Source organism: Choloepus didactylus, chromosome 3 (assembly GCF_015220235.1).
Source record: "Choloepus didactylus isolate mChoDid1 chromosome 3, mChoDid1.pri, whole genome shotgun sequence".
NCBI lineage: Eukaryota > Metazoa > Chordata > Mammalia > Pilosa > Megalonychidae > Choloepus > Choloepus didactylus.
Genome location: NC_051309.1, coordinates 7,349,817 through 7,368,832, shown reverse-complemented (window position 1 = coordinate 7,368,832; position 19,016 = coordinate 7,349,817). Strand labels below are relative to the sequence as shown.

General features: G+C 52.8%; 1 protein-coding gene across 9 annotated transcripts in view; it reads right to left on the bottom strand.

Moving 5' to 3' along the window:
* The window catches only part of LOC119529209 (dihydropyrimidinase-related protein 1), a 256,553-nt gene that overhangs the window by 64,031 nt on the left and 173,506 nt on the right, over positions 1-19,016 (bottom strand). Inside the window, exon 1 of one of the 9 annotated variants that reach the window (XM_037829372.1) lies at positions 18,343-18,788. The exons of 6 other annotated variants lie outside the window; for them this stretch is intronic. In XM_037829372.1, coding sequence (XP_037685300.1) covers positions 18,343-18,723 — 381 coding nt within the window. In that variant the 5' untranslated portion in view covers positions 18,724-18,788. Of the gene's footprint in view, positions 1-14,210; positions 14,440-18,342; positions 18,789-19,016 lie in introns of those variants that run through there. 2 more of the 9 variants (XM_037829373.1, XM_037829374.1) reach the window with 2 other exon arrangements.

The window sequence follows — 19,016 nt, the reverse complement described above, 5'->3', positions numbered from 1 at the left end:
TCTCTCTCACACACACACACACACACACACACACAACATGGCACTATAACCTGTACGATCCTCAAAATCCCCTGGGATTGCTTGCTAAACTTCATATCTAGGATCCTTTTCCAAGATTTTCATTTATCAGATTTAGATTATGGGCCAGGAATTTATGTTATCAGCAAACGCCCCAGATAACCTTGATGTAAAGCCTCTGAGGTAGATTCTGTTACTTGTTCACATTTCTTAATTCCCTGTCCACTCTTAAAAAGCTTCAATGTGGGGGGAGTATGGTCCCCTGCCCACTGACTGTGGCATGGCCCCCGTGACCTGATTTACCCGAGAGAATGAGAGCAGATGTGAATGCACAGTCCCGCTTTTACAGGCAGTGTGTCTCGGCTCACCCTCTTGAGTGTCTGCTCACTCCATGGAACCACCTGCCCCAGGGAATGACAGCTCCTACAGTGTGGACCCCAGAACAAGAAGACACGAGGAGTACCCTTGACTCCCAACTGAAGCTTGAAGACAGTGAGCCTCGCGAAGCCTCTGCCAACCACAGATCCTTCAGCAAAAAAAAAGTATCTGTTGTTGTAAGCCACAGAGACGTGGGGCTGTTTGCTATGCAGCATTATCAGATCAAAGGCAAATTAATACACCATGAGCTTCTGTGCTCAGGGGCCACTGTAACTGATGTCCGAAAGGTTTTCTAGCACAAATACTTCGTAATTCCACTTCTTGCTTCACATGTTTAATAAACCAGAGCCTCCTCCCTTCCCAGGACACCTTCTCGAATGTTCCATCCAGCCCTTCTGGAGCAGCTAGTCCTGTCATCTAGTTCAGCTGCACATTCACATCACTTCACAAAAACCACCTCATCTGATTTTGATTTTGCCTCGGGGGACAGCCTGTCAGCCAGCGGCTCTTTGCCACACCACCCAGGAAAGCCTCCCAGGAAGTGGCAAGTATAAGATGGAATCTAATTAACACCTACTATTCCTCCATTCGCACGGGTAGGGGGCAGGGTGGCATTTCCTCATTCGTGCCTCGGAAACACAGGCCGTTTCTGCAAGCTCGGGCCCATTTCCATGACAACTGCCGTTATAACACTGAGCTCTCAGGCCCCATCGTACCTGGCAGACATACAGGAAATACTTGCTGATGGATTGAATATCTAATTTTAAAGTAGCAGACTTTTATCATGACCCCAGGAGCGGAGGCCCTTTGTGCCACCCGTGGGAGGAGGACACTCTATCTTAGCTATGTCTCAGCCCATTTCTGGGTTTCCATGCCTCTGCTTCTCATATCACATGCAGAAATCTGAACAGAAGTCTTTGGCTTTCAAGAAATCACATTTACTGAACTCAAACGAAGAGCCAGTTCTGTGTTATGTGCAACTTCATTTTGAATTCTTAAATCACCTAACAAGGAGGAAGGAGTGCTACAAATGAGAGAACTCAGACATGTGAAGCAATCTGCCCAAGGTCACAGAGCCAGGAGACAGCAGGGCCAGAATTTGATCTTCATTCCACATGGCACCTAAAGCAACAGCCCCCTGCCTTCTGACGGTTGTCACTGTCTTCTCTTCACTGCGCCTAGTGAAAGTGGCTGAGCCTCAGTTCCTTGATCTGTGAAATGGGGATAAGCAACGATGGCCCGTATGTAGCCATTTAGCTACTGATCATGCATATATCCCAGTGCCGTGCACCTGCCCTGCTCCTAAAAGGGCTGCCGTGAATGTGGCCAAAAGGGAACAAGGTGTAAGGCAGATCAGAATACTCTAAAAGCTGCAAAGGGCCCTCCAGAGGTCAGATATTAAATTCAGAGACCTATTCAACAAAAGGCCCCATTTATTATCTCATTTTATTCCAATTTAATGGAGAGGCAATGCAGCCTGGCAGGTAGCTACCTGGGTGCAGAAACCACACCATCTGTGATCAAACCTGGCCCCACACTTACCAACCCCGTCACTTGGGCAAGTTCACCTCTCTGTGTGTCAGGGTCTCTTCTGTAATGCACAGGGATGTTCTGAGAATTAAATGAATTCATACATGGAAAGCAGCTAGGTCAGTGACTGAGTCTTAAACATCCTCACAACATGGAGAGAGAGCTTATTAAAATGCTCAGTTACATCTTCAACTTCTCTCCAAACCCCAACAGCTCAAAACCCAACCCTTCTCAAGACCTCATGCATCTACTCTTGAGATGTTCTCAGACCCACCTGCTACTTCTACCTCCCGCTACCCCTGCCCCAGGTCAGCCCTCACCCCCTGTGGCCCACCCGCTGCCCCAGCCTCTCAGGAGTCTCCCTGCTGCCTGTCTTAACCCCTTTCTGAAACACAAATCCAACCACATCTCACCTCTCCCCAGTCCTCTTCAGGCCTGACTCTCGGCTCTCCCTGGTGGCCCCGCCCCCTGCCAGCCTTGCCTCACCACACTGGTCTGCTCGCCCCCCACTCTGGCCCCCTGAACTGCACCTTCACACCCACCTGTGCCTCAGTCCCTGGCCTTTCTGCAGCCTGGATTTCCTGCACACCTACCCTGCCCGCTGGATTCCGACTCGCCCTGCGAGGCAGTGGCCTGACTCCAGGAAGACATGTCACTCCTCCGAGTCCCCATGGCACGAGGCTTACACCTCTGGCTGGTGTTTATTTTGTGGTACTTCATTTTCATATTTTCATTCCTCTCACAAGACCAAGAGACCTCTGACGTCAGCTCATTCCCACCCAGGTTTCAGCAGGGTGACCTTTGGAAGATTCTTATCCTCTGGTGCTTCAGTGTCCTCATCTGTAAATGGAGCTGATCAAAGCACCCACCTTCCAGGCTGTTGGGAGGACTATGTAAGATAATATATAAGTGCACTCAACACACTGAACACTGGTTTGGGAAATCCCTGATACAGTTTATACAAAATCCTCCATGTCCGTGTATTTGAGGAGGCAAGAAAAAGTTTCCATGGCTTTTACTGGCTTTTCAAAGGAGTCTATGACCCTAGAAAGTTTTTTAAAAGATGCTGAATCATTAAAGTTTTATTCTGAATTTATTTTTGTTCTGTATGGCCAGAAATAAAGTATAGCAAAAAAAAAAAAAAAAAAAAAAAAAAAAAGAAAAAGGAAAGAGAAAGGAAACAGAAAAGGAAAAGGAAGGGGAAATAATAGAAAGGAAAGAAAAACCCAAATATTGTACCTGAAAATTGTGTTAGATGAGGAATTTTTAAAGAACTGGGGCAATTTCTCCCAATGAAGAGAAGGTCCCAGGGACCTGAGAAGTATTTTCCATTGCCTCCAGGAACATCACTGAGGAAGAAGGAAACTGTAAAAATTCTGAGGGCAAAAGCAGAGCAAGCTCCCATGTGCTTTCTAACATGAGAGCTTTCCAAAAGTAAGGGAGGCCGCCTTGCAAGGTGATGAGCTCCCTATTATTGGAGGTATGTAAGGAAAGGGTGTTTGGAATTCCTCACACTAGAGGGGAGATGGCAAGGGGGGGGGCAGATACTCCTTCCTGCCTCCTCAAAGGCACATACACAGAATATTATACATAATTTAAAAGGCTCCTTTCAATGTTGTGATGGTATGAATTAAATATTTGGTGATATTTTATTAAGGCTTAATTCCTAAGAGTGTATGGCTACAGTATGATTAAAAGGACATGCAACATGATTTTGGAACAGAAACAAAATTCCCTCAGTTACCAGTTCGCTCCATGCAACTTTGCATCCAATTCACTGAGTATCTGAATTGACCTCAAGTTCTGACATCAAGCAGCTATTTGGCCAAGGCCCAGGGTGGGGGGTAGGGTGGGGTGGGGCATGATGATCCAACTTGTAAATGGAGGGTTCTAGTTTGGGGTTGAGTTGTATCTCCCAAGAGGATAGGTTAAGCCCTAACCCCTGGGACCTGTGCATCTGATCTATTTAGAAATAGGGTCCTTACAGGTGGAATTAGTCAGGTAAAAGGAGATTGCACTGGGGTCAGGTGGGCCCTTTAACCCAATAAGACTGGTGTCCCTATAAGAAGGGAAGGAGAGACCCAGGCAGCCATGGGGGAGAAGGCCCATGATGACAAGGCAGAGGTTGAAGCAGCTGCAAACAAGGAGCACCAAGGAGGGCCAGCAACCCCCCAGAAGTTGGAGAAGGCCAGGAAGGACACTCCCCTCGGGGTTCTGCAGGAGCGCGGCCCTGCCGACACCTTAATTTCTATTCTGGCCTCCAGAACCGTGAGACAACAGATTTCTGCTGTTTTAAGCCACCCAATTTGTGGTGCCTTGTTTCAGCAACCCTAGGAAACTGTTTCAGGTTGCTCAAGTTGCCAGAATGAAATATACCAGAAATGGGGTGGCTTTCAAAATGGGGATTTATTAGCTTGCAAATGTACAGTTCTAAGGCTGTCAAAATGTCCGAGTGAAGGCATCAAGAGGAGGATACCTTCTCTGAAGAAAGGTTGCTGGCGCCCGGGGCTCCTCTGTCACACGGGAAGGCACATGGATGGTGTCTGCTGGTCCTGGGCTCCTGGGTTTTGTTGCTTTCAGCTCCTGGTTCCAGTGGCTTTCTCTCTGAGCATCTGTGGGTCCTCTCTTAGCTTCTCCAGGACTCCTCTCTCTCTCAGCTCTCCCTGGATATTTCTCTCTCTAAGCTCTGTGGACTTTTTCTGCCTTTTATCCTTACAAAGGACTCCAGTAGGGGATTAAGACCCACCTTGTACTGGCTGGGTCGCATCTCAATTGAAACAACCTAATAAAAAGGTCCCACCCACAACAGGTCTGCACCCACAGGAATGAATTAAAAGAACACGGCCTTTTCTGGAGTACATACAGCTTCAAACCAGCACAGAAACTGAGACAGTTACTCTAATAAAAGCTTGCTTTTCTGCACAAAATACATTACTTTAAGGCACCTGAAGCCCATTATCTTCCCTCTGCCCACTCCTAAAGTGCCCACTTTGGATGCCCTTTCCTTTGAACTCCAAGAACCCTTCATGCTGCCTTCATCTTCTTCTGGATGCTAACTTCCAAAATTCCAAATCTAAGGATAGAGCATTTGTGAAGGACGGCTAACCCTCACTCAGCAAAAAGCACAGTTTGCATTCAGGGGGTTATTCAACCATTGCACACGATTTTGTAGATGCTGAGAATTAAACACTGTGCCACAACTCCAAGGGTCAAGTGTCAAGTGGAGGCTGATGGACATAACAAACCCATGTTGCTGAAGTGGGAGAGCCCACAGTTCTCAGTCCCAAGACCCACTGCTGAGAATAGCTGCTGACCATGCAAAAGGCAGGGACTGGAGAGGGCAAGCCCCGTCCGGGAGATGTTCCAACACCTGGGCCACAGGGACAAGGAAACAGTGGGAACACGGGTGGGCTGTGTAGGACCCACCTCACTTGTGTCCCAACAAACCATGTGGTCATTAGATATTCACTGATGTCCCAGGAGGATTTTCTGTGTCCACAGCACATGGAGGAGTCAGCGAGCCACGCCAGAGGGCCCAGAATCGACAGCACAAGAACAGCAAGAGTAAGAATTAAGATGTACTGAGGGCTCACTCTTTGCCAGATGCTGGATAATATTCATACTTTAACAACCACGGTGTGTTGTCACCTCTGAGAGGAGGTGTACTGAGCTGGGACAACCATCACCACATTTAGCAGTCCCAGTGTGAACCAGGAGCTGTGCTAACAGCTTTACATGTGTCTCCCTTAGTCTCCCCCACCGTGTAAGGGAGGTACCATGTTGCCCCCATTTTGCCATTAAGAACACACAGTTGAGGCTGAAGACCCTGACAAAGCCCACGTGGCTCACAGGGACTCGGGAACATCTTCCAGATGTTTCCATTAAGATGGCACAACCCGGACACAGACTGGGACTGGTCTTGGAGGGAGCAGGGAAGTGGCAAAAGGGAGAGGTTTCATCTCACTGTGATGGCTGAAGTAGGAGGGACAACCACGAGATGGAGCGAAGGACTGAGAATACATGTATTTTTTACCTTCCATTATAAAAACAATACATACTCATTTTTTTTAATGGTAGCTCACAGAACAGGAGAAAGAAGAAAAAACATGTTTGTACTATCCAAACACAACCAGTGTGCCTGGTATAGAGTAGGTGCTCAGTAAATAGTTATTGAATGGATGAATTTATAACTGTACCACCATTAGCATTTGGAAGTTTTCCCTGAAAATCTACTTATTGGTTTATTACCATTTATCTTTTTACATGATTGAGAATGAATGTACTCTTCATCCAAGCATTTCCCTCAGTCATGAAAACTTTTCATCACTATTTTTAATGGTTGCATGATACTCCATTCAATCAGTCCAACAAAATGCACTTGGCCAATCCCTCACGGCTGGGCACTTTGATTAAGCCCATTTGTTTTAAGCCTTGCTGCTGCTGTGGCTGCTGTGTTGCTGACCTGATGGAAACAGGGGTTTCACCTGGGTCAAAAGTCTCAGGCGATGTGCAGGGCCACAGGGTAATGCCTTCCATTTCCCTGTGATTGTGTCCACTGAGTACCGTGCTAGGCACAGCCAGGCTAGAGAGCTGACGGAGACAGGTGTTTTCGTGGGGCAGGCAGACGTGGTAACAGACAATTGCAACAGAGGCTGATGGGTGCTGGAATAGAAGCATCAAGCTATACAACACACGAAACACAGATGAATGCAGCTGCTGCTTTAAAAAAACATCATCACAAAATGTACAAATGCTTGGATGGATTTATAACCAGTATCAGAGCACTCATTTCGGACTGATTTAAACCATGCACATAGAGCACTCCACTCTGGGTGGGGGGGGTCCTGAGAGGGCACCTCCAAAGTGACAGACATTCACCCTTCCCAGCAGTGGCACTGAAATACCCTGAGTGCCTGAGGGGTTACCCATCCACAGAGACTATGGAAAGAGAAACTCTCAGTGGCCATGCCAGCCACGGTGCTGGGTCCTGAAGGAACAGCTCCACGGAGCAGGCTCCAGGATGGGAGGCAGTGAGGATGTATTGACCCAATACTGGTTGGTAATTCTCCTAGGCAACTCAAGGAGACTGATTAGAGTATTCTAGAATAACAGCTGCCCCTTATAGAAGACCTGCTAATTTTCATGATGAGCACTTCATATACAGTATGTCAAATCTCTCTCTAGGGCAATGGTTCTCAACCTTTCTGTGTTCAGGACACACTTTCAAATAGTATAAAATTTGGCGTCATTCTTGAAGGAATTACAGACCATAATCAACACCAAGTAAGTCAGCAATCGCCACCGTGTGATCAGATAATAGCTGTTGCTAGAACAATTTGTAGATTTGATTTTAGCAACATAAACTTCAAATACCAATCTAAATTTAGCAGCACATCTGCAGATGTTTTTTAGTACACCACTGAGCTCACAGCATGTGGGATAAGAACCACCAGTGGCTGAAAGATCTTACATTTTCTTATCTTCTACCAGTTCCTCTTGGACATGGGTCCCTCTATCTACAGCCCTTGCCTCCCACTCGCATTCCAATATGATTTCCAATCGCCCATGAAACACCTCAGTTTGGTGCTTGCTCCCAAGTCCAATTCAACCTAAGAGCCAACACTGGGACTTCTCTTCCAAATTCATTCCCTCTGCTTCCTGACCACCTCAGCATTGGTGTTTCTTAGCATCTATGGTGGTTTGGAGCTGTATGTGCTCCAGAAAACATGATCTTAAACTTAATCCATTCCTGTGGGTGTGAACCCACTGTAAGTAGGAACTTTTGATGAGGTTACTGCAGTTAAGGCGTGGCCCATCTCAATCAGGATGGGTCTTGCTTCTATTATTCGAGTCCCTTATAAGCAGAATGAAATTCAGATAGAGAGAAAGCCATGGGAATCAGGAAGTTGAAAGTCAAAGGAACCCAGAAGAAAAAGGAGAGGCTGCCATTTGCCTTGCCATGTGACAGAGGAGCCCAGGACCCAGGATCTCCCGCAGCCAGCCCCAGAATGCTAACCTTTGGGAAAAATGGCCTTGCTGACTCCTTGATTTGGACTTTTTCCTAGCCTCAAACCATAAGCCATTAAATTCTCATTGTTTAAGCCAACCCATTGCATGGTGTTTCCTTCAGCAGCCAGGAAGCTAAAAAAGCATCTATTATATGCCAGAACCTTCACATTTAATCCTCACCTTTCCTCTGGAAAGACTGACATTGGGCTTCTCCCCATTGATTTGGGCTTGATCATGTCACTTGCTTTGGTGAATGGACCCTGAGTAGACATGAAACAAGCCATATTTAAGCAGAAGGTTTTAGAGGAGCTGAGGGCTGCTGCTGGGCTCTGGTGCTTCTGTCCTCTGCTACTTTAGCCTGGACTCAAAGTGAAGAGCACATGGCGTAGACCCACGGTTCACCAGAGGCCCAGGGCCAAGTTACAGTCAACCCACAGCCCCATGGAGCAGGATCAAGAAACGACTGTATGTTGTTGAAAATCACTGAGTCTTTGGAGTTGCTTGTTGACTAATATACAATACCAGCCATGTTCTTTAATGCAATCTTGAGGGGCAGATGTATTAGTGTTGATTAGGTTGGAATCTTTGGACTAGGTTATCTCCATGGAGATGTGATGCTCCCAACTGTGGGTGATAATTTTGAGAAGATTATATCCAGGGAGGTGTGGCCCCACCCATTCAGCACAGGTCTTGATTAGTTTACTGGAGCCCTATAAGAGCTCAGACAGAGGGAGCTCAGAGCTGCAGCTCGGAGAGACATTTTGGGAACAGCCGTTGAAAGCAGACTTTTGCTGACGCTTTGGAGATACTAGTCCAGAGTTTGCCTGGAGAAGCTAAGCCTAGGGACATTTTGGAGGATGCCATTTTGAAACGTAACCTGTGAACAACCAGATGCCAGCCACGTGCCTTCCGAGCTAACAGAGGTTTTCCGGATATCAATGGCCTTTCTCCAGTGAATGTATACTCATGTTTATGCCTTGGTTTGGACACTTGAATGGCTGTGGAACTGTAAAATTTGTAACCAAATAAACCCCCTTTATAAAAGCCAATCCATTTCTGGTATTTTGCAATTCAGCAGCATTAACAAACCAGAACACCAGGGTAATGACAACTAACTCCTTGTTACTATATGCAGTAAACAATGCGCATGCACTTTTCTAAGCATCTGCCTTACACTAAGTCATTTTAATCTTGTAAAGTTCTACAATTATTATTTCCATTTTATGAGTGATGAAAATTAGATTTAGTAACTTTCCCAAATTACACAGTTAGGAATCAGAACACCCAGGATTCAAACTCAGTCTGGCTTCAAAATACACATTCTTACAAGCTACCCTTATCACACCACCACCCCAGGTCAAGGGCTTCCAATGGGTCCAAGTTACCCACAGAATGAAGTCAGGGTGCCCTATATTTTGAATTAGATTGTTTAGTCCAACTCTTTCACTGTTGGCCATGAGAAAATGACTTGCCCAAGATCAAATATCTTATTAGCCTTAGAGCCAAACTTAGAACCTACGTGTTCTTTCCATCACTTCCAGTGCAATCTGCCTGGCTTCTAAAGCCTTGTAAAATCCCCCCATGCCCCACCCATTCACATTTATTTCCAGTTTCTCTCCCTATGCTTCATCTGTACAAAACTCCTCACTCAAATCCCTCAAGGTCTAGCTTGTACCAGGCCCCATCCCCTAAGAAGCCGTCTCCTATTGCTGCTTCCAAAGCTGAGGCCTCCCTTCTCTGAGATTCTTTAATGTCTGTGCTCTGTTCCACACTATCAACCCTTTAGCCAATCCAAAGTTGTTTCGTATGTGTGCACTAAGGACTGGGATCATGAAATTTATACCTTTAATTGCCCAGCATGGCTTGCACACTTTGAGGAACACAGTAGATGTGCAGTTGATCTTGCTGGTTAGCCGCCATGCTGAATTTTAATTTCCTCCAAAAGGCAGCCTGAGTCTGGAGAAGGGAATTATCATTCGTTAAACACCTATGATGGACCAGGCACATTCACAGATGTTATAGCATGTGCGTTTCGTGCATTCAGTCTTGGCCAAGTTCACTACAAGAAAGAGCCTTCCAGGGTGAAGTCTGTGTGGTTATGCCATGGAAGATGCTACAACTCAGTATCACTTTCATGTCCTGTGGGAGATGCTGCTTAAGAATTTGATTTTAAGATAATTTTTCCCCGGAGGAAATGGTCTACTTCCTCTCTAATCATGAACTTGGATGACTGAGGTCTCTGCCCTAGATGCCAGGAAGCCAAGAGTTGGCATCAGATGCCCGAAATGCATCTCCTCTCAGAGTCCTGTCATCTGTTCTCTGTTCTTCCTTCACCCTCTGTCCTGGTGTCCTACTTCTGTCCGATTTCACCACATGCAGTCATCTCAAACCCTACGTGTAAAACTGAATATCTGCAGACAGGCTGAATGTCACCCACAGAAAGAAGCGCACCAGGCGTTGGATATTTTTTGCACACTAGAGTAACTAAGTTTTACTTTGTGATCTCTTTCTTCCCTTCCTTTCCCATCTGTCTGATAGAATACATACACACGCATGGCAACACTTACACACACACACAATTAAGCACATTCACACACGCACACACACACACACACAGTTACAAAGATTTCAGATCAGGAACTGATTTTCTTAGCAGACAGACAAGCCCATCATCTACTCTCCTTGCTTGAATCTAAGTCCCTTCTCCATCCACAGGCCAGGGCAAGGTCAATTTTTCTGAATCTTCACATGCCCCTAAAGCTCCCTAAGCCTCAGTTTACTCTTTGGGAAGCAGGTATAATAGATCTAGCCTGCCTTTCTCACATGAATGTCCTGAGAGCCAAATGAGGGAGTATGGAAATAGCTGACTGCTGTGACATCCTGCACAAGCACACACGACCAGGATTCCTGAAGTCTTATTTTTAATAATAATCATCACCCATCTGTGGTGGGTGCTCTGGGCTCCACTGCGATGCCCCCTCAGGGCACTATGCAGAGCCAAGAGCTTCTGCAGGGCCCGGGAGCCATGTGCCTTTGTTTGCTGGGAGCCACGCCCAGCACCTTCTCCCACTCATTTATCCACAGCTCTGGGCCCCAAAACAGCTTCCGCTAAATTAATCCCTGATTAATTTAATGCTCTTAATGAAAAAAACAAACCCACACAAGCAAAAGAGCTTTATAAATATGTTATGCAATCCTTAGGGGCTAAAGCTAAGTGTTTCTGCTTCTTACATCTTCCTTATCTAGCTACTCTATCATCTCAGAACACGGCTGGTGACTTTTCTGTGATGGAGAAAAAGGAAAAGCACATTCATCGCAATCCGCATGAGTAGGAGAACGTTTTGGTAACTCGGCCTGTCGCCTCGCCTCTGTCCACACCGTGCCCAGCACCATGCCCTGCTTCTCCCCTGCTCAAGTTCCTGTCTGTCCTGTCTGAATCCATTGGCAAAGCTGGCTCCTTCATCCCCACTGTTCAGATGAGAAAGCTGAGGCTCGGAGGGGCGCCGAGTGACCCCATATCAACCAGGCAGGGACCCAGGGTACAGCCGAGAGTTCTGTCTTCCACTCTGTGCTTTTTCCCCATTCCACATCTTGGTGCTTTTTCAAGCCCTTGAAATGTCTCCACAGGCCCCACATACCGTGGCTGCCAAAAACATCTTCACCGCCTCCGAGACTTGCTATCGCTGCAGAGAGAAGCCACGCTTGAAACCTGAGATGGGCTCCCACAATGCCAACTTGCCGTCAGTTTCTCCAATTGGCCACCCTTCTATACCTTTGGGCCTCCACATAGGCAGGACCCCTCCTCTCTGTCTTCTTTGCCTCCTCCCCCTCCCAGCACCAGGCTGGGTATCCCTGCTGTGGCCTCCTCCAACCCTTACTACACCCACCACCCTTTGTTGTGATTTCAGGTCTAAATGTCAGTCTTCTTGCTGAACTGCAATGCTGGGAGGGCAAGGTTAAGTCCCACCTAGCACGGCGGCTCGTCCAGATCAGCTGCTTATTATTATTAACTCACCAAATGAATACTAATGATCAAGTGAAGGGTATAGCATTTGGAAACCACAACCCCCCCCCCCCATTCAACTAATGGCATTTAAGGAAAGGATTCTGGTTCCCAACAAAACATGTGCATTAGCAAAAGGCCCTGAAGGAGCTGAAGGTTCCTAGAAAGATGTTAGATCCAAGTCTATCCTCTCTGGTTTGCTGTTTTATCCCCTAATCCCCAGATCTTTTTGTGTGAAATAGGGATGTGGGCAATTAAAACACAAATGCCTCATCAGTAGTCTCTTTCCTGGGAACTAGGCATAATTTTCTCTCACCCCTGTGCTTGCTGGAAGCAAGCCTTAGATTCATCCTGGGTTGACCACTGGCTTTGAACCAAGGATGAAAGCAGTGGGGGCAGCCAGCAGATATGAGGCCTTTACTGTGCTCCTAATATATGCTGAACGCTTTGCTGTGGTCCTCTGGGATGCTCACCAGCCCTGCTACACAGCAGAGTTATGCCCATGTTAGATATTAGAGCACCAAGGCTCGGAGAGGTGGCAGAGCAGGATGTGCCCCCAAATCCATCTGCTGCAAAAGCCTGGCAGTTCATCTCTACTCCAGAGGGGCCCTCGGGGCAGGGTGGCTGCCACAGTGGTGCAGACTGAGAAATGGACAATTCCAGGCAACACCATTCCCACAGACCTGCCGGAAAGACGGTCTTGCTCCATCCCTTGGTTCCCTAATGGGCAAACTGGGGTAACGCCCATGACTACCCAGCCACAAAGGGAAGGACCTGGCTCCAGACCCGGGGCTCCTGCATCACTGGTCACTGCATCACACACACACACCCCATCACTCCCTCCTACCTTGGTCCCCCTGGGGGCAGGGTCAGAGCACCCTAAGGCCTAGGGCGGGTCAACCATGTTCCTTCCATGGACTCCCTGCTAATGCAGTATTCAGAGATCGGCAACGGACACCTCTTAGAGCACAGGGCTCCCCGATGGATAAGAGGTGGTCCCCACCCTTAGAGGTCCCACCTCTGGAGATGCGAACTCAGCAGAGCCCTCTGCCAAGAGCTGAAGCTGGGCCCAAGAGGGATTTTCTAACTGACGAATCAGCCCAGAGTTGGGGAGGAGGCAGGTCCGTGCAAGGGAAACAAGGGGCCAATTCTCTGGCAACCAATCTCTGGCTTCCAGCTCTGGGAGCTCGAGCTGGACACTGCCTCCCTCAAAGGATGACGGTCAGGATTCAATTAAGCAAGGCCTGCAGTATACCGGGCAGGGGAGCGCAAAACCTCAGCTCCTTCTCCTACAAAAGCTGCTCCTCCTGCAGGTGCCTGGGGCAGTCCCTGAGCCTGGACCAGAGATAAATGAGGCCAATGGGACGCTGGCCCTCACACCAAAGAAAGATTCCACTGCACCGGAATCCCGCCTTCTAGCACCTGGGCGCTCTGGCACTGCCACCCACTGACTTCCCAGGGCCTGTGGTCCCCAAGCTTCAGGCTCGGTCTGGGTGCCACTCTGGTGGCCAGCAGGGGATGGGGAAGAGGAGGGGGCCCCAGCCCGCAGCTCCCTCAGCTCCCCGCCCCCAGAGACAAAGCCTAAAGACGGGGTTCCTTTGTTTTCGGCCACACCCACGGACAAGTAGCAGCTGCTCAGTCCCCTCCACCATCCCCACCCTCCCGCGGCCCAGTCCCGCCAGCGTTAACCCTTCCGGGACCGCAGCCACCAGCGCAAACCATTAGGTTATTTTTAGCGGCGGTGCGGGGTGGGAGGGGGCGCATCCATCATGGAGGGGTCTCTAAGTCCAGACTTCACTCCATCAATAGCGGGGGGAGCGATCGACCTTTTTCTTTCCCCTGGCGGGAACACCGCGGCGAGGTGCGCAGAGGCGCACAGGTAGAGGGCCGCGCGCGGGAGGCTCAGCTCACCCTCCCCTTCCCCGCGCAAGGGCCGGAGGGAGCGGGTTCGGACCCCGCGCCCCTCCCTCTTTTGTTCGGCTCCGCATCCTCCCGGTCCCCGCCAGCCTCCGGCACGTCCCGTGAGGGGCGGGGGAGCGACAAGCCCGCGGGAGAGGGACCCCAGGCTGCAGCCCCGCCCCGCCCCGCGCCCCCCATCGCCACCGCGGTCCCCAGGGGCTGGGGGAGGGGGGCTGCAGTGCCCAGACGGGCCCCGCCCCACCCGCGGCGACGCCGGAAGCCTCGGGGCCGCCCCCACCCATCCGGACCCGGGCGGCGACCACCCCCACCCGCTAAAGGCGCGCGGCGGGGCGGGGGCGGGGGCCCGGCGTACCGTGAGGTGCGGGATGCTCTTCTTGCCCTGGTATGACATGGCCCCCTCGGCACGGCCGGCGGGTCCGCTGGCACCGTCAGACGCTCGGTCGGGCTCCCGCTCGGCCCCGCTCCCCGCGGGCGCGGTGACAAAGGCCCGGGAGGGGCGAAGAGAGGGATGGAGGGTCGATGCCCGCGTCTGCCCACGCGCCCGGCTGCTCGGCCCGCCCGCCGCCGCCGCCTCTCCGGCTGCCAGCGCCGCCCGGCTCCCCGAGGAGGGCGGGAGGAGGAGGGAGCGCAGAGGGCGGGAGGAGGGGGCTGCAGACAGACAGCTCCTCCCGGCGGCGCGGAGCCGAGGCCGATTCGCCCCTCTCCGCTCGAACCAGGAAGCGCTTCCCTGCTGATCCCCCCACCCCCGACTCGGTCCCCCGCACCCCCAAGCCGCCCAGCCCGGCCGACCCCCGCCCGGCGCAAGGCCCTGGGCCCGGCCCTGGACTCGCTCTCGCGACTGGGAGGGTTTGGTTTCCAGGCTTCCTTTAGCGGCCGGGGCAGGCCTTAGGATGCGCAGGCAGAGCCCGAGGGAAGCGCCACAGGTGTACTTTCCCGCAGCTGCACACCCCCACCCACCCCCGAACAGCTGCGTGGGGGAGGGAGCTTTGGCCCTCCGGGATCTGGCCCCACTGACGCGCCTCCCAGCCCCTCCCCACCCCACCCCACTCCAGACACTCATTCCACAGTCTGTTTGTCCACCCCCACACACTAGTCCCGCATAGACCAAGCACTTTCACATCTCCGGCTGCAGTCCCTTACTCACCCTCTCTGGATATCCTACCCCAGAGAAAAGTTGTCCCATCCTCCCAAGCCCATCTCCAAGGCCTCCTGCTTCAGAAAGTCTTTCCCTGCCACCCTACACTCCCATCCGCCCTTCCTGAGGGTGGCTAAGGACAGGCCTCCATGCCAGGCATTGGGAATGCGGCGGTGACAGGACAGAGCCCTAATAAATGGCTGGCCTGCTGGACAACCTGCAGCCGCTCTCTCACCGCACAGTGGCCTGAGCCACCAGGTCATCCTGCGGCCTTGCCTACCAGACAGTGGCTACCTGGAGGGCAAGGTCCTTGGCACTAAGCCCTCATGATCCCCAGACAGACTGGGGGACAGCAGGAGAAACAGAACCAGCCTGCCCCCCAGAAGAGAATGCAGACCAGTCCTGGCCCCAGAGATCCAGAGGCTGCTCCGGGGAGAGGTAGCAGGAAGTTAGGGCATCGCTTGACAAACTTCTTAACAGGGGAGAAGAAAGGAGGAGAGAGGGGAAAGGGGAGGATCCCCAGCACAGCCCCCAGTCACTGGACAGGTGCTCCCAATCACCAAGCAGAATAAATCACCAACCTTTTCTGCCCCTCACTTTCTGCCTGCAAAATCCAAACCCGCAGCCCCTTTGCAAAAATGATGCTTCTCTATTTTCAAGTCAGGGGTAGTCTGGCAGAGCCCTCACCTCCCACTTGGGACCTGGAGCCCCAGTTTCTTCCTCTCTGGTCCCAGGAGACCAGAGATGCCTGGCCTTACACGGGGCCGGGGTTGTGGGTTCACAGAGGAGAAACAGCTTAGGATTCCGGAAACACCAGGGCATCATTGCCTCATTTTACAGATGGGAAACTGTCTAGAGCTCTTTCCTCTACATTCATTCATTCAGCCCTGGCTCTAAGCTCGGTCCTGACTCATTGTTGGTGACCGGAAATTACGAATGGGACAGTCTCCCTTCCCCTGGCTCCTGCATTCCCTTCCTCAGCATTTTTCGGTCCCAGGTTCCACGCATCAGGGCGTTCCCAGGGGGTCAGTCTGGGGATCTGGGCAGGGAAGCTCCAGGGCTGTGGAAAGGACTGCGCATATATCAAGGGGGAGGGGCACCGGCCAGCGATTGGCCAAACAAATCGCTGCTCCCAAGCAGACTTCACCGCTACAAAACGCCGCAGCCGCACAGCCCCGGGCCCCGGAAAGCACTGCGCTTGCGCCGCAGAAACCCCTCCTCCCTCCCCGGGAAAGAACCGCTTGTGGGCGGGGGAAGGGCCGCGGTACCTTCTGCAAGCACAGGAGCCGCGGGGCCCGCCCCGGAACCCGAGGCGGCGGGAGCCCAAGCTCCGAGCCTGCTCAGTCCGCAGAAAGGAAAACGCTTCACCCACCCCCTAACCCCCATACAGGGTGACCGGGAGCCCCTCCACTCCAAAGTCCGAAGCTCAATTGGTCCCGGAGTCCACCGCCCGCCCGAGGCGTCGCCTTTTGTCCGGTTCCCGGGCGGTGAAAGGGGGGTAGGAGGCCGGAAGGGGCAGGGGGAAAAGGAGTGGAGAGGAGCGGGAGAGAAGCGTCCAGCGCACCCGAGCGCCAAGGAGCCGCTGCGGGGCCGACCCAGGGTGATCCCGGGGACGACGCTGGTGTTGGTGGTATAGATCACGGCTGCAGCCCGCGCGCGTCCTCGGACAGCTCTCTCTTCCCCGATAATCCACCACGCTTCGAGGGAGGCTGGGAGAAGGCTGACACCCCCATTTCACAGACGGAGAAGCTGAGGCTTAAGGGGGCAAAGCGACTTTGCCGAAACCCGGGATCCCCGATGCTGTCCTCGTCCTCTTGGCGCGCGGCCCTGAAGCCTCTCGCTCGGGCTTGGGAGCCTGGGTCCCAAACGAGATCGGGCCGCCAGGGAAGGGGATGAACCGGGGAGATAAAGCAGGCGGCGGGGGGGGAGTGTGGGGAGGAAAAGGGACTCTCGCCATCAACCTCCCTCCCTCGGGGGACGCCGGATTCAGGACCACGGAGAGTTCCAAGCTACAGGAAGCGATGGAGCCACCCGTGACAGGCTGGGGGCGGGAGGAGACCCTCTACCGCGCCGCGGCACCCGCAGGCTAGCCTAGCCCCTACTCCTCCAGGAAGCCCTCCCAGATTTCTTTCCGGATCCAGTTCTGCCCCCTCCCGGCACACTTTATGCCGCTCGCAGCATTTAAGGAAAGAAGAGTTAATAAAAATGACCATGATAAGAAAACTACACAGCGAGCATTTATAAACGCTCACTACCTAGAGGCATTAGCTGATGTAATTGTCACGATGAATCTGTAGACCTTGCCTGGGAACTTGTGGAGGGTGGGATCGGGATGCTGACCCAGGCACCCAGCGTCCACCCAGGGCCTGGCACTGACCAGCGGCTCAAGCAGCCAGTGCTGAGCCGAGCTGATCCCTTGTTGGCCCTCGGATGCCCCCACTGCCTTTATCTGGGGGACTGGTCCTAACCCTCAGCCATCGGAGACCCTCCCCAAAGCTGGGGCATCCAACCCCCATCTTCTTCCAGTTCTCTAGCTACTATCAGTTCAAAGGAGGAGACTCACAGCTCTGGCATCCTGGCATTCCCTCTCCCTGACACTTTCGACTTTCAGGAAAAAAAAAAAAAACAACCTTTCAAACCTTGTAAGCCTGAAACCCTGGTTCAAATCCCAGCTCTGCCTCCAACTTGCCTTGTCAAGTGGACACAGCGCAACCTGCTGTGGGACTCAGGAGCGTCCCTGAAGATGTCAGTACTTGGGGGGAGGGGCTTACAGTTCTAACCGATGATCTAAATCTTTAACCAAATCCTTCCCCCGGAAAATATGAGGGGAACTCTTAGGAAAGGTTCCTTCCAGCTTTAAGCTGTGTGACCACAGGCGATTTGCTTAACCCCTCCCTGCAGCCATATATAGTCGGTCTTCTATAAATATTAATGAACGGGCGAAGGCAAAACGCAGCTCCCCTTCTTTCCCATAAAACAGAGATAGGGAAGCCATCGATTAAATTCATCCCAGAGGCCCCCTACGTTTGAGGGGTCCATGGAGCGCCTTTAGCCAACTAACTTCCTGTCTCAGAACCTCGTTCTCCCTTTCTGCAGAAGAGGGGCAGAGGGTGGGACCTCAAAGGTCCTTTCGGGGTCTCATGGATTATGCTGGACAACCTTGACCCAGGCGCACAACCTCTCGGAAGCTCTTGTAAAAAGGAGTGGGGGAGGGGTCTCCCGTAATGCTCCCAAACCCGGTGGTTCCCGCACTTGGGACCCGGGTACTGTCCTTGGCCGGTCCCAGGGCCAGGGGCCCTGAGGGCCCCGCCTCCCCTCTCAGCCGGGCCCACGCGCGCCCCGAGGGTACCTGGCCATTGTCCCGGCCGAGCGGCAGGTCGCGGGGCGCCGGGCAGCGAATGCGCAGCGCCGGCGGTCGCTCGTCGCGCTCGCCCGGGGAGCTGACCGCCGAGCCCGAGGGCTCGCTCACGTCGCTGGCGGTGTCCTCGCTGCCGCCCGGCCCCGGCAGGCCGATCGCGTCCAGTCGGCCAGCGCTGCGCGGCGTGCGCGCCGAGCCGCGGCGGCCCACGCTGTACGCGTCGAAGTCGATGGTCTTGTTCTCGTAGGCGCCCTCCACCGCGGCGAACATGCCGCCGTACTTCTGGCGCGGGGTCTGTGCCGCGCTGCCCGGCCGCGCCAGGTACACGGGCAGGTCGTCCTCCGTGTTCCACGCGCGCCGCCGGTCCGCCATGCCCGTTCCACGCCGGCCGCCCACCCGCGGCCCTCGCCAACGCTCTGCGCCGCGCTCCGCGCCTCGGTGCCGACCCGCGGCAGCCCAGGCGCGATTGCGGCCCGGAGAGGGGCGGGGCGGGGCGCGCGGCGGGGCGGGGCAGGGGCGGGGTCGGGGCGGGGCCTCCGGCAGCTGCAAGCGCGCGGAGCGGCGGGCTACAAAGGACCCGGGGGCGGGGAGCGCGGGGAGCGCGGGGAGCGGGGCGGCGAGCGCGGGGAGGAGCCGTGACGTGCGCGAACCGCAGCGCCGAGGGC